At 41.2% G+C, this 16,284-nt stretch overlaps 1 protein-coding gene across 1 annotated transcript; it reads right to left on the reverse strand.

The window, feature by feature from the left end:
- Nucleotides 1-8,931: 8,931 nt before the first annotated feature.
- Nucleotides 8,932-13,468, reverse strand: chst3a (carbohydrate (chondroitin 6) sulfotransferase 3a). Its single transcript, XM_056435794.1, has 3 exons — nucleotides 13,389-13,468; nucleotides 10,629-11,180; nucleotides 8,932-9,643 (listed from the first exon to the last, which is right to left on the reverse strand). Exons 1-3 carry the CDS (start codon nucleotides 13,466-13,468, stop codon nucleotides 8,947-8,949), a joined length of 1,329 nt encoding a protein of 442 aa, XP_056291769.1. The 3' UTR covers nucleotides 8,932-8,946.
- Between the last annotated feature and the right edge of the window lie 2,816 nt (nucleotides 13,469-16,284).

Below are 16,284 nucleotides of genomic sequence, written 5' to 3' on the forward strand. Positions count from 1 at the left end.
AACTTAGGCCTGCGGACCAATCTACAACTTCATGGCCATGCAATAGATTTTTTGCAGAGCCGTGCAGGATATATATTTGAGCTGCTGAGTGTGCAACCGAAAGAATATTAGAAAATAACCTTCATTGGTTGTTTATTTGTTGTGGTGTATCATTTGACTGTATGCTCCTTTATATGTGTCAGTGTTCGGCCTTATCTGGAACAAGAGAGATTCCTTACTAGAACATAATGAGGTCAATCAGTGCATGATTGACAACTGAACATCACACAAAACCATGTACACAACAGAGCAACGCTTGACTCCAAAAGGAGTGGCTAAGCAAAAGTTAAGAACAGAAATAGAAGCATATGAAGAAGGTATTATACATCAAGGTCTTAGCATTTCCATTTTTTTTCCAAAAACATTCAAACAAACGATCACAATAAGGGCATCGTGGAGCACCTGTGCAGTGTGGTCAGTGTGGTCTGTGCAACATGTTGGTTCATTGCTTCAGTATTGAGAAGGTCGACCTTCCAACATCTGCACATGCATCTGACAGATAACAATTTATTAAACCTGAAGATGATACGAGCCCAAAAGGACCGCTTCGAATATTTCTTGATTAAGGCCTTCAGTCTATATTTCCAAATGTTATGCGTGCTGCAGCTCTTTCTGACGGCCCGTCAGTGTGATGGTGTAATTACGTAAGGACTTGGATGAAGAGCAAACTGACCAATAAGACTTTGATGATATCATGGAGGATTTTGCACAAAACAGAGCCCGGTTGCATTACATAAGGTAAGACTATTTATATCGTAGATTTCTAAAGTCCTTTGTTCAGTATGTGTGATACAAGCTGCTTGCTGTCAATTAGTGCTGTAACATTACTGTAAATGTTACAGCACTAATTGACAATCGACTAATTGACAGCAAGCAAATGTCTTCTTTCTTTCTTAACATTTGAAGCTTTTTTGTCTTTTTAACACAATATATTATGCTGTTAGATTTCTAATAGACAGCCTCTGGGCCCCCTTTAGTGTGCAACAAGCTAGCGAGCAGGTTGTTGACCACAGTGACATATTGTTTAGCCTAAAAACTGTTTTTGAAAGGCCAACAAATATTGCACTCATATTGCTGAATATCCACAAATATATATTAGAGATGATATCATACTTTTTTGACTTTTGGACTGAGACCACTGAGCACTGCATCGCTCACTGTGTGTGTGTGTGTGTGTGTGTGCGTGTGTGTGTGTGTGTGTTTGTGTGAGCGTGTGAGTGTGTGTGTGGGTGAGGCTGCATGTATGTGTAGTTATTGTGCTGAGTGTCCATCTGCTGTAAACCCTGTTGAGATGCAGGTACATGTATATACTAATATGCTGTTGGTGGTTTGTTTGTGCGCTGTATAATACATGGTCAGCTCTGGCTTTTACACATCCGGGGGCCCGGGGATCCTGTCTTGTAATCCGCCTATGCGTCCCAGAGTCCCATGACAATTCAAACTCGCCTCTATCTGCTGTGCAGTTGTTAAGTTGTACGCTGGTCCTCATGAGGGATTGCTCTATACCGTCAAAGATTAGTAAGAAAAGGGACATGTGTGTTAAGTCCAGCCCTTTCTGCCTGTCATTATTTGCGGATTAGTGCTGGCCTGCTCCCTCTTTGATGTAGACATCTTTCACACTTCCATCCCATTGAACTCTGGGGACACGGTGAAGGAACAGAGAGAACAGGGGATTGTAGAAGAACCGTTAGAAACAGGAGTTATTTTCTGCTTTGTCTTCAACTGCATCAAAACTTTCAGTCGGCCTAATGAGGAAGAAAAAACATCACAACAATTACCGCTGCACATGAGCAATCACCTGGGAGAGGCCCCACACACATGCAGATGCACATATGCTCACATGCATATAGAACATACATATATGCATTTCGGCACGCCTGTATGCACAAAGAGACACACATAATTTACACAGTCATATGTTCTCTGTACACACACACACACACAAAGTACACAAACAAGAAAAATGTAACTCTTGGTCATCCTGTAGGTTCTACTGCCCTCTGCAGGACACACATGAAAATAACAGCAGCCTATTACAGTATGGATCTATACAATCATGTCCTAGCTTTTTCTTTAACATTATTTATCACTGGAGGTATCTATAGCAACAGCAGCACTGTATGTTTTTAATGCACCAGATACATTTGATGTGTTTTAATGTCAAACCGTGCTTTGTAGAGCTGTTTTTTGGGGGGGTGTTCAATGGAGCAGCCTATCAGCATATGGCCAGCTTGTGGCTGAGTGGAGCCCCTTTACAGAGGCACACACAAGGCTTCTTTCAGGCAGAGCGACTCCAGAGGCATATGAGGGCACTCAGTGTTCCACCCCGACCGCAGGATTTATTTACCTTCCAGTGAGGGTTAGCCAGTAAGAGGAGATGGAGTGTGCTTAGAGAAGATATGGGGTGCAGAGAGAGAGAGAGAGAGAGAGAGAGAGAGAGAGAGAGAGAGATAGAGGGGAGTGTGTGTATGTGTGTGTGTGTGTGTGGGAGGGAGGGGGGAGTGTGTGTTGTGTGCATATTTGCTTGAGTGGCGGAGAGATGGACTGAAGTAGCATAGTGATTGTGGGAATGGGACACTGGATAAATTGGGATATAAAGTGGATGTTATAATCTACCCCAAAAAAGTCACAAAACACACACCCAGATAATACACAACAAACATTCCATTTCTGCCCAAAATCTTTCCAAAAACAATCATTACCTTTTTTAATTCCCTACAGTGAGAAGACTGAAGCTGGACATGGGGTGGTTAAGAGAGGAGGAACATGGATGAGAGCCAGGTCCGGTTTCCTTAGCCCCCTTCCTTCCGTGTACAGCACAAGTAGTCATTGGATCTATGTGTCCACCCAAGGACACTGTGCATCTGTTGGTGCAGTAGTTAGTAGTTTGATGGCATGACAGTCTAAACCATTATTACCATTGAAGCAAGAGGTGCCAACTCGTACCTTAAACTGACTTTAAGTGAGCGTGTCATAAGAGTTTCAGGTTGATTATCGTGCACTGTGTCCAGTATGTCGTACGGCACAAATCTATTCATCCATTATTTCAGACTGTATAGCCACTAAATGTTTGGTGTGTTTGGAAAGAATATAAATAACAAAAATCAAGAAAAGCTATTGCACGGTTCACAAAAGTTTTGGGATTAAAAAATCTGAATATGGGGCAAAAAAAGCAGCCCATTTATTCAAACAATGAATTGTTTTTCTGTCTTGTCATCAAGAGCTTTTCCTCACAGACAAGTAATCAAATAAATTATTCATTTTTACAGGAAACTATTTGGCACATGGGTGTTTTTTGTCCAGAGAGAGGATATTTGAGGCGATTACATCTATATGCATGATTGCATATACCAGATTATTACATATATAAGTAACTGGAAGAGGACCATATTATCAAGAATCAACCTGAGCAACCAAGTCAGAGCCGACTAGTTTATCTTAATGTTTAGGATGAGGAGATAGGACGAATGAGGGAGATTCAGGAAGAAATACAGGAATTCATCAGACTGGGGTCAGTGTTTAAGTCTAACACATTCACTCATAATTTAAACAGTTAGAATTTGTTGTAGTTAAGATTATATTTCAAATATGTTTTTCTTTTTATATTCTATTTTTCTTTTCTTTGTCTTGGACAAAGTTCAAATCGTAGTTTATTTTGGATTTCCTCCACCTCTTAATAATTGTATTTATTTCTTTAGAGTAATTTTGTTAAAAACTAAACACAAAGAACCAAGTTCTTGTGTCTACTGATTGTTATTTTTCTTATTTGTAATTTTTCATCTGAAATCTATAACATGGTGCAGCATATTGTGGTAGGCCCAGTTTCTGACATGAGCTCTCAGGTCAACAACAGTATTGCCAATGGAAGCTGACAGTTAAATCATGAGTCAGAGGTGTTAGTTCATTGCAAACAGAATTAGTTTGGTTTACATGTTCTTCAGAAAAATGTGCATCAGAGCCAAATAACTTGTTCTTGTTCAATTATTTACAAAACCTTTTAAAACAGTTTTTTAAAACTTTTACTGTTTTCATAAGGTTACGATCTGACTCATGGAACAAATGTCTGTTTTTTAACTTCGAGTTCATTTTGAACTGCAATGATTATACTTGTGTCTTGGTGTCCTCGTATTATATTTAATTTGGTTTTTAGTTATTTTTTTCTTTTTATATGGACTCATGCGTCTTAAGAAATAATGTTTAATAATAATTAGACCCACTCTTCAAACTCAGTGCTATCCAGCACCACGAGTGGTTGAAACAAACATAAAGGAAAGTTGGCATGGCTCCTCTGTCTTATTACCAAGATGGTTTTCTCTTTTGAAGGATGACAACATCTGCTATGTCAGCTTGACCAACAGCTGTGAGCTGTGAAGGGATTTCTCTCAGGCGGGGCTTGAAATATAGAAAGAATGCAGACTTGAATGGGCTCCCTGTTTTAGCCTTTTTTCTCCAGTTATTCCCACTCAGCCTTTGGGGGATCCTGAGGAACAGCAGGCATTTGGATGTGGAGCTAGGCTGAGAGAATGCAACTGAGTAAACAATTCAACATTAATCCTCATTTAATCCAATATTATCCTCAGCCGCTTTGTATTCCATTGGTAAGAAAGTAAAAATGTTGGAGGTGGAATCTTTGGAGGAGCAATGAGTGTGTGTGCGGGTTTGTCTTTAATCAAGTTTTCTACTTAAGTCTTTCAAATTATACCCAACAATCGGGGATGGAAAGAGTAAATTTAACAGTAAATTTAAAGTGTACAATTGTACTTCACTACATCTGTGCCTAAATGGAGCAAAAGCTTCCCCATTATTCATTAAGAGTATGCTTTGGTTTATATTTAAGAATATTTCCTTAATTTACATTATGCACGTTTATTTTGTTTATCTAAATTAGCTAACAGTAGGCTTGACCCCTCCCAGGTATCCCCACCTTGATGTGGTGGAGCAGTTTGTTTGATCCTGGGAGATTTTTTGTTGGGAGCAATTGATCGTGGTACCGTCTTCCAAGGCAAAGTGGTTCCAGGGAAGGGGTCATACCAAGAGTGATTCACTGACCCAATATGAAGGGCATGGGGAAGGTGGAGCGGTACCGACAAGATGGTGTTCTAGTCCACACATAGCAGTGGTTCTGGAACCAAGTTATTGGTTAGGGGCTAACCTCTAGCCTTTTCCAGAATTACCCTGCGTGAGAAGTGTATGTGTATGTGTGGGGCTACTCACAGGCCCAGCTGACCACCACTGTGTTGGAGGTTTGGGAAGGACTCAGTTGGTCTCAAGAAAGTTCTGACAACGACTCAGAAAAGGAAAGCATGGCTCGGCTTAGGCTCAGACTGAATTGAGATGAGAGAGCTGTGTCCGTAGACTCGGCACAAAGTCAAATATATGTCCAGTGGGAGTTGGCCTCTGCCAGGGTTGTCTGTAATTTGAATCGCCAGGATTTCAAGGCTCAGCCATTGGGAGGAGTGTGTGGTTCGGGGGCCTCATAATTGGGTCTCGTTTTTTGGAGATTAAGTAGTTCTGCTGGCTTCATCCGTGCTTTCGCATGCACTTCGGCAGTTTTCAGGCAAGTGTGAAGCAGACAGGATGAGAGTCAGTGCCTCCAAGTCTGAAGCCATAGTTCGCTATCAGAAAACAGTGGATTGGGCTCTCTAGGTTTGGAGTGATTTACTGCCCTAAACAAGGGAGTTAAAGTATCTTGGTGTAAAATAGCACGTGAGTGTGGTCTCGGCAGTGAAGCATGCATTGTATCAAGCTGTTGTGGGGAGGAGGGAGCTGAACCGGAAGGCAAATCAATTTGTGCAGGCAGAGGAGCAACGACCAGGATCCTCTTGACCCGAAGCAATGTCTGCTGTTGCTCAGCCGGAGCAACTGTAAGCTCAGGGGCAACTATGTTAGAGCGGGTTGTCCTTCAAGCGGAGGATCGGCGGTGCGATCCCCGGCTCCTCCATTCCATATTGGTCTGTCCTTGGGCAAGACATTTAACCCCAAATTGCTCCAATAGGCTGTGTCTCCGGTGTATGAATGGGTATTACGGGTTAATGGAACCTTGTAGCCCCTGCCATCAGTTTCTGAGTGGTTGGAAGACTAGATAGGCGATATATACTGAGTGAATTCGCTGTTGCCCCGTTAAACAGTTATGCAGTGTTTATGTATATGGCTTATATTTTGTAAGAAAGAACAGAATGGATCTGCTCTACGGTGTGTCAAGGTTGAAAGGACTCATCAAAGTTTGCCATATTGGTTCGGATTATAGATTCTCCATGTTTTTGTACAATATAGAGTGTACACACAATGTGACTGGTTGATGCCTTTATTTGCAGTGTAAAATAAAAATCCACTTCACTTCCCAAAAAATATGACATTACCTTTTCACTGTGGTCTGTGTAGTATTCATTAACATCAGTTAAAATATATATATATATATATATTTTTCTTCAGGTGAATTAATCACATTGAAAAACACCTGGGGTACATACATGACTCAAGTCATGTTCTATGTACTTAACATGTGATATTTTAGCCAATGGACGTTATTTTAACCCCCCATTCCCTCTGGGATTGTGTCTAATTACTGTAAATATCTCGGGTTAATATCCTCCCCCACTCTGATTCAGTTGAAATGTACTCTGAGAGGGATACACTGTGTTCACATGAAAGTATTTACAGTTTAAAACTTACACATTGAAAACCAGAAACACTTCTCTAGAACTGCTCCACTTCCTCTGGTGGCAGATGCCTTGAGCAGTAATGTATTTTTGGCGCACTGCACACTACATGCGAAATGGTGAGCAACTGCTGGTTTTATTTTAGATTCTTGAACTGCAAAAAAAAAAAAAGACTTATGTTTGACAGAAACAGCATATGCACATTAGAGAAAAAAAATACTGATGGCTTCATAGCTTAAAATCATCATTTTAGAACATTAACATATTTGTATTTACTATCTCAATAGAATAAACTAACATGTACATGTGATACATTTGTAGTTGCTTTAGCATAGTATGTACTTTGACCCTTGGTTTCTTCTGTTAACTTATTTCTAAAAGTAACCACTGACAGTAAGTTATTGAAGAAACTTTGACAAACTGTTTTTGTTAACGAAAGCTGTAGACGTACTCAAGTAGGATTTAAGTCCCCAAAAAAAGGACAAGACTTGACTCCCTGAAAGCAAAATATGAATGTCTCGGGTGTTGACATGGTCAAAGTAAGACTTGCAAAGCCACAGCACATGAATAGGCTACGTATTGGCCTCTGCAAAAATCACGATTAAAAGAGCTTTGGAAAGTTCAAATATTGTGGCATTCCTGACACACTTGTAGCTAACTTGCCTTCACCGATGAAGAGACGAAGACATGAATTAAGACTTGCGTTGACAAAAGTTGAGACTGGATTTGCTGCAAAACACTTTAAAACAGCTCTGCTGTAAATATTCTTCCACCATAAAAAACATTTAATTCAAGTTCACAAAAGCATCATATCCCTATGATGCTTTTGTTAAACCACCATCGTATTACAGTCAAACACAGTCAAACACACTTTATGAACTTTGTCAGGAATCTGAATTGGTTGCATAAACGTATTCTCTCACTAGAACTTGATATTTCATAGTATTCCCTTTTTGGCTTAATATACTTCAGTAGTGAGTTTGGGCAAAGCTTGCCAGTCATAATTTATTCATATTCTTGTTTTAAACCCTAAGTTAGTATAAGCCCCCTACTATATATACCTCTAATGCATATCCCTCATGAGCAGCACGGCAGTACACAATGCTTCTATTGAGCTAGCGCCTCAGTGAATACCTTTATAGACCGAGAGTGACAGTTAACGCAACAACACCTGGGCTTCACTTAAAATGATAGGCCATATTAATAGTTACATACAATCTTATTATTTTACATTAGTTGGCACCCAAAACATCAACATATCCTAAAATCTCATGACTAATACATTTAAAAAGGGGAACATTTAGAATTTAGCAGGCTTTAATATATCTGGTGATTTTATTTCTTTAAGTTGGGAGGTGAATAAAACAAGAATGTGTGTCCATGAACACACAGTTCAGTCCAGAAGCCACTTTTGTAAATGAAACACTCAACCTGCCTGTTTCCTTAGAGGTGAGGAGGCAGTACTGGGAAATACATTACTACTCTGGCTACTGTCTTAAAGGAAAGGCAACACTTGTATGGTAAAGACACATGTAGGTATCTCGAGTTAGATATATATTTTATAGCTTCTCATATATATCCTCATGAGTATTATATATCTTGTTATGGTATATTGAGAATTGCTTTAAATGGCATTTGGTTAAATACATTAAAGATCTGCCACATTCACCTCACCTGAGTCGGATATGTAAAGCCTTATGAAAGCACATCAGGTTTAATCTAAATCGATTCTATCAGTTTCCTCGTACAGATGTATTAAAAGACGGGTTGAATTAAGCGTCATAAACCCTTGAAACAGAAACCTCTTCTCTTTCAGACTCAAACACACAAACAAACCAAACACAAATCCCTTTCACTGTACTTCATCCCTGAATGTCTAAACACGATAAACTATCAATACAATCTGACATAATAATCTCATACAAGTCAGGCCTGACATCTATGCTTATTTCATTTTGAATGAAATACAAAGCGCCACAAAGCTTGAGTACCGGGCCTCTCAGTGAACGTAGTATGTAAATAAATACTTTCTTTCTTCAGTGGCTCTTCATTTGTCACAATGAGGCACATCATTGGTGAGTATGAATATTATTTAATAGCCCAAATCTTACTGGCAGCAGTAAAATAGTGTGTGACTTTACAGCATTGTTGCGTACTAATTTTGGTCAGTGAAATAATGGCTTCTCATGGATCCGGTCCATCGCATGCACCGTTTAGCAAATTCCGAGCTACATTTTTGACCTCTCGTTTAATTAAATAGTTTATCTTCAAGCAAACTGATAGACTTGTTGATCAGTGTCTTTTCGTCATCCACAAATCTGTACCCAAATATCTTCATGGTGGGACCACACACTCTCTGCACTACCTGAGCCAGAGTGAAGGGAATGTTAAATCTCCATTTCTCTGCCTGCTCTGATGAGTTCTTCTGCGTGGAGTAAATCCCGCTAGCTTCCCGTGTGGTCTGGGTGTTCCTCAGTATCCACTCCCGAGCTTGGGAACTAAATGGTATCCCCGTGAATCTGTACATTTCCTCTGCCTTCTGCATGGGGTAGCGGGCAATATCCTCATAACGCACCAACATGTAGCGTCTCCTCAGCCAGCGAGGTTGGCTTAGTCCCACCTCCGCTGACATCCTGATCTGGTCGCAGTTTCCTTTGAGCCTCTTCACCTCCTCATCGTCTTCGGGGACCTGGCCGTCCTGCGCCCAGGCCTTCCACGTCTGGTATTTGGAAGAGAAAGCCACCATGCGGGATGCTAAGATGGCACGTGGATCTCGGACCAGCTGGATCACTCTCACATCCAGACGAGGATCCTCCACCAAAGGCTGCAATGTGTCCAGCTGACGCACACGGACAGTTTTAATGGCGTGGTGTTGCTTGGAGAGGCAGGATTCAGATGCCAGGGTCAAGTTCAGCGGCCCACAGCGACGAGTCTTACAGTGGTACCTAGGACAAGAGTGGTATAGTTTGTGTATGATTATATATATATATATATCATAGATATCTTTTATAGAGTTGCAAAGAGGAAGGAATAATTTCAGGCATTTTGCTTGTCTCTCTAACTCGTTTTGATAGGCGGCATTTAATCACCAAGCAACATGAAGTTGCTCAAAGGGCTGCAACTCCTTGGGGGTTAACATTAGGAGTTAACATTAGTCAACTTTTTTTCTTCCCTACCCCGATAGCCACCCCTTCGTCAACCATTTATTAATCGCTAACCCACATGATTAGTGCCTTGCATGCATGGTTGCTGTGGTTGAACAAGTTGAACCATAACACACAAACCATCCACGATGTGACTTGCATTGCCGTAGACGCATGCAGCCACTTTAGTCTCGGACAAATTATTTAGTTCAGCTGAGTGTCTGCCTCGTATACACTGTGTAGGTTTACGCCAGTGTTTTGCAAGCTCTTGGTAACATAGGCGAATATCTGGTCGACAGAGTATGCAGATGAATTTATTTTTTGGTGAATACATTCTACAACTCCTTAAAACCAAAGCCGAGCCCCCGGTGTTTTGCTAACCACCTGTTGATCAAAGTAAGAGTGGTTAGCCCTGAGGTTCGCGTTGACTCCGGCTCAGACTCACCTAACTTTTTGGTTTGTTTATTTTTTTACCTAATATTTATTTTAAGTGTGAAACTGAAAGCATAAATCAGTCTTCTAATTGTCAGTTAACTGTTAAACAGTTACTTATTAACATCCCCTGTTAACATGGCATACATGTATTGTATTGTCAAATTATTCAGGACCTTCTCGATTTCTATGTTGAAGAACAGGATATCAAATAAAAGAAAACTTTCACAGGAAGAAAAAGTACTACTGCCCCTTCCTCTTTGCAACTGTATCACAGAGTTAAATTATTGTTATTATTTCAGAATCAACCCACATAGTAAACCTGATCAACAACAGTGAGTTTGTAGAACAATACCTTTCAAAAACATCTTTGGCTACAGGACTGCAGACCGATTCTTCACAGAGCGATAAACTAGACTCTCTGCGGAAGAGAGCCGGGGTAATGTGGTCCTGAGGTGGGGGAGAGATGAACTTCTCCAGGGGGGAGAAATCGCACAGGAAGAGCCCCTGGAGTACATCCCGGTAGATTCCTGCCAACACTGTTCCGTTGTTGGCCTCTGAGGCCGTGGTCAGCATGCGCTCCACGTGCCACAAAGGCTCAAACAGGTAGAACATTTGTTCCCCGTGCTGGTTGAAAAGTTCCCCCACAAATGAGGAACCTGTTCGCGTGGTGGCCATGAGTAAGATGTGCCTCTGGCCGCCGTTAAATCTGTATGTGCCCAAGTCATCTAGTTCGTCCTCCTCCTGCTCCTCGGAGAGACTTGAGTAATTCACTTTTGCACCGGTCAGTTTAGAGAGCAGCATTTTGAACATCGTCAGGGAGCCAATTTGTGTTGCGTTGCTGTAATCCAGGGGAGGCTGTGGGGTCTGCTGTGGGGTCTGCCTCTGGATCAGTTTATCAGAGACCCTGTACAGATAGAGAGGCTGGATGAGTAGTAGAAACACCTGAGGAAGGTCCTATGTTTTACATTTCACTGACACTTTGACATGGAGCTCCTGTAGGAATAGAGGGTTATTATGGGAAACAAATTGATTCACTTTCTTTCTGAGTGACATGAGAAGAGCAATATGATATTAGTATATGACAATGGTATAAATCTCATCATATAACTCAGCAGGAAAGTCAATAAGCACATTTACCTCAATATTATTCATATTAATGCAGTTATTCGCAACCAGTAGGCAGCGGAGAGGATGCCAAGGGGCTAGATTAATTTAAAAAATGTCAGTTTTTGGTCATGTACAAAGCTACGTAGAATTCAAACAAATAGAATTCCCACAAATAAAAAAATGTCTTAGAATAATTTCAATGACCACTTCCGTTTGATTATCGCCACGCCAATCAGGACACGTCCCCGGGCTAGCTAACCTTCCTCGGATGCAGAGACATAAAATGGATGTGATTTTGATAGGAAAAAGTAATGTGGGAGACAACCCTGCTTTACTAACGTCTCTCAAGGTGTGCTGAGGCTATCTGAACTGTGGTGGATAAAATGTTTCAAATTGTGTGCTTCCACAACATATATATATAAATATATATATATATATAGATATATATATATATACACTACCGTTCAAAAGTTTGGGGTCACTGAGAAATGTCTTTATTTTTCAAAGAAAAGCACTGTTTTTTCAATAAAGATAACATTAATCAAAAATACACACTATACATTGTTAATGTGGTAAATGACTATTCTAGGTGGAAACATCTGGTTTCTAATGAAATATCTCCATAGGTGTATAGAGGCCCATTTCCATCAACTATCACTCCAGTGTTCTAATGGTACATTGTGTTTGCTAATCGCCTTAGAAGACTAATATCTGATTAGAAAACCCTTGTGCAATTATGTTAGCACAGCTGAAAACAGTTATGCTGGTGATATAAGCTATACAACTGGCCTTCCTTTGAGCTTGAAGTTTGAAGAACAAAATTAATACTTCAAATATTAATCATTATTTCTAACCTTGTCAATGTCTTGACTATATTTTCTATTCAATGTTCAATTCATTTGATAAAGAAAAGTGAGTTCTCATGGAAGACACGAAATTGTCTGGATGACCCCAAACTTTTGAACGGTAGTGTATATATATATAGCGTGTGTTAAACTTTTCCTTTGTGTTATATTAGGCTTAAATTACATCTACAAAGAGGATTTAGAGGGCACACAGCTCTCTCCCTGAGACAAGGTTTAAGAACGCCAGACATAGATAGACACAGCGGCCTTGTGGTGGTCCAGTATTAACCGGTAGATAAAAGACTGCAGAGCAGGGACCGGGATGCTCAGACAAAATAACAATAAGAGAGAAACGAGGGGGGAGATGTCAGCAACAAACCTCCAGATTCCTTAAAGTAACCGACTTGAACGAGGGCAGGGGTCAAACTCAGTGACGAGAAAAAATATGTAATGAGGGAGTGGACGGAGGCGGCACATGCCTTGGGTGTGATGGTATAAATATTAAGTCAATATGTTTGTTCGGGAGTTGGGAAAGACAGATGTGGAGGGAGGTTGTTGTCTTTAACACCGGACCGAGCTCAGGTTTATTTGTTAAACTGTTGGTTATAAATAAATCTACGTGAAGTGAACTCTGATCCAAACTCTCTGTGTTCTGTGTGTGTTTGATTACTGAGGTCCAGTGTGTGAGTATCCTGTATCCTGTGGCGTCTCACCAGCAGTCAGATACGAGAGATACAACTTTATATGCATCAGGGTAAGAGATTAGTCAGGATGGACCGAGAAGGAAGAAATCCAGCCACAACAGAACCTAAATACATTACATTTGGATTCATAAGAGCAACAGTGATGGTATAGGGCAAGCAGAATATCTATTTCGCTCAATACGGCTGACAGTGACAAAACTGATATTTGCAGTCCATCATTTTTGTTGTTTACTCATTTATTTGGGAAGATGGTCCTCAGAAATCCGAAGAAGGCCTTAAGTTACAAAAGGCTGCTTCGAAGTTACAAGGCGGCCTTGAGGCTCCACCTCCACCATAGAAACAGGGCCTGGCACAGATGTTTTTCGAGAGTGGTACTTCTCAAATCGCAGAAGTGTGACTCCATTCAAAGGAATACATTTCTCCTGTGACTTAACAGGTTGTTATTTATTCTCTTACCTTGATAGGATGTTGCTTTCCTTTTCAATGATGACCAGGGCCACGATACAGATGAAGACAATCGCATACTTGGTCTTCATTCTTGAGTCCTGGCTTTGTAACTGGACGTCTAGAGTCTGGTCTGCGTGCTGGTCATAGCTCGTCATGCAGAGGCTAAAGCTTCATTCTGCAAGAAGAAAGACACTTCAGTTGAGACGGAGATATGCAAAATGCATGCGTTTACTGGTTTATGATGACATGGTTGCCTTGAGGTGCACAGGCCGTAACATACAAATAAGAGATACAGCTAAGGGTGGAACAAATGAGGCATACAAAATACATATTGGATTAAGTTGAAGACAAAAACCATAAAAAATGGGAGAGAAACACGAAAGGGAAAATGAAATAATGTATCATCTGAGCTCAAAACAACAGTTGCATTGATCTAAAACCAGAGGAATGTCCAGGAGTTTGTGCAACACACCTCTTTTTTAAACACGTTTGCCTCATTTCTGAGAAACCCAGAAAAAGACGGCATTGCTTGGTCGATGATAAAGAAGAAGGCGGATGAGAGGGAGGGAGTTATTGTAAACAGAGCTTCACTGTGAACTCTTCCATATGGCACTGGGTCAGGGGACACGGTAAAAGGAACCTCAAGCGCTGTGTGGTTTCAGCACCCCCATCTCCTTCACATGGACTCAGGACGGGAGTCTTGCTGAGTGGCCCCATTGTACTGTATCAGGATTGGGAATCAACCGATTGGCGAAGATTAATAAATAACCATGAAGGCACAAGCCTCAACATGTCGACAGTCAGGTGATCTTTTGAGCATTATATTGTGGGTAATAATCAGATGAAGATGCATCACAAGTCATGCTATGCATCACAACCAGATCTCTCTTATTATCAACCTGCTATAGCATCTCGTCGGCTGGCTTCTGGAAGATTGTAATTAACTTTGAGGAGACTATGTTTTGCATCTAGAGAAGAATATATTTGTTCTCCCGTCGATTTAAATGTCGCAGTTTGTCACGTATGAAAAGAGACAAAATGTACACTGTAAGCGGACCACTTGATCACTATTAGCAGTTTCCACTGTGGTATCCTTGCCATCCTTTGGAAGTATATTGTGTTACTCTGCCATATTTAAAGGCTATCCAAGCAACCTGAATTCATAAATATTGAGGCAAATTAGTTGGGAAGACGAGGCACATTTATGTAGCCTCGTGTTGGTGTGACATTGCTCCCCCGAAAGACCTTTGAATAAATACATTTTTCTGACATCATCTAAAATGATTCAGTTCAACTAATTTCTTAATTCCGAATACATTGTCAACTTTCATGTTACTGAAAAATAAGTGTAGTCCACACACACACACACACACACACACAGCATTTGGACCTGTCAAGGCAGTGAATAATTTCTACAAAGCATATCGTTAGTGGAGAAAGACACAGTTTTGTGGAGTGATTGTGTGCTCTGTAAGTAAATATCACCCAATTATCTGAGCTTAATACACCATAGCCATCTAACTGTCAGGCTGAAGCACTTGAGCTGAGCACTTTTACATATTCAAGAGTCACTGGAGCGCTTGGCAAATCTGACTATCTGCTCAAGCAGAAACACACATCCCTCTGTTTATCATCTCACTGCAAATTACATTAATGGCTGCCTTCAAAGCCTTGAAGCAGCATCTCATGGAGACACATGGAGAAGCTACATTCTCACAGAAGGTGGTGCTGTTCATCCAGGGGCTCATAGAGTAATGAACTGGGATAGGCAAATACTGAACACCATTTCAATTAGTACTGTTCATCATTCCTATGTGATTCATGGATTTTAGTTTGCATGTCATTTGGAAATAAAGAAACTACCCCCTGTGTTTAGGGGTAGGGGGATGAGGGGGTTGGGGTGTCAGTGTGATGCCTATTGAATCCTATAGACGTTATGAGGGGGGGAGGGGGCATTCAATTCAGGAGCATTATCAACCACTGGACCAGAATGAATACAGACGAAGGAATACTTCTGCTCACTAATAGTCGCTGATGCTTTCGAATATTCCAAATTAAATCTGGACAACTGGTATTATGAGTAAGTCGCATCTCCAAAAGAGAGAGTTGTTGATTTTAGTAGACTACGGCAGCCTCCGTATTGGCGCAATCATCCTTGAAAGCTGCACCATATCAGAAACTGCACATCACACATATATGGTTTGACAGCCGTGGGGAACAGTGAGAGACTTCCCTTTATTATTCATATCGCGTTTTCCATGCTCGGCAGCAGGATGCTCTCCAGCTCGGTCGTGTGCCGGTGGCTCGGTGTGGCTGTTGTTTCTTACGCTTTCAATCATTTCTTGCCAGGGAAAAAAAAAACCGAGATGCGGTGATGTTCGTGTATCGGATGTGACAAACCTTGAGCTGATCTCTCGCTGCAATCGAGCCAAAACGTCCCTGATCGTGTGAGAAAGCGCGTCGTCTCCTCCGTCGCATCTCGCTGCATCGTGCGGAACGAGGACACACTGCTTCATTGTGTCCTCAGGCGCGAGCTCCTCTGCTCAGCCGGGGGAAGGAGAGGCAGCGCGGAGGCTCGGCCGTCTTGCAGAAACACCGACATTGAAGGAGGGTCAGACTGACGGCCAGCGGAAATAAATCAAATGTGTATTTCAATGTTGAATAAACTAATTAGTTTTTTTTTTAAAGTTTAAACTCTGTGCCACTGGGGTGATTGTTGAAATCCTCGATGGATGCAGTAATTTGCTTTTTAAATTAGTTTTGAGTTTAAATATCATCGCTTCTAAACTTTCTCCAACTTTCCCCATGTGCTTGATGGCACCGCGCGGCCGAGCCGACTGTAGTCCCCCCCCCCCTCTCTGCGTGGGACATCCTGTACAGGCGAGGTCACGTGATCCCTAAACAC

The sequence above is a fragment of the Pseudoliparis swirei genome, chromosome 17, assembly GCF_029220125.1.
Source record: "Pseudoliparis swirei isolate HS2019 ecotype Mariana Trench chromosome 17, NWPU_hadal_v1, whole genome shotgun sequence".
NCBI lineage: Eukaryota > Metazoa > Chordata > Actinopteri > Perciformes > Liparidae > Pseudoliparis > Pseudoliparis swirei.

What these genes read in the sequence shown, in the direction of transcription:
- chst3a (XM_056435794.1), bottom strand. Translation starts at nt 13,468, where the DNA reads ATGAAGACCAAGTATGCGATTGTCTTCATCTGTATCGTGGCCCTGGTC. An exon ending in GAAAGCAACATCCTATCAAG is followed by an intron (nt 11,181 to 13,388) that starts GTAAGAGAATAA and finishes CTATCTGTACAG; the next exon opens with GGTCTCTGATAAACTGATCC. An exon ending in GCCAAAGATGTTTTTGAAAG is followed by an intron (nt 9,644 to 10,628) that starts GTATTGTTCTAC and finishes CTCTTGTCCTAG; the next exon opens with GTACCACTGTAAGACTCGTC.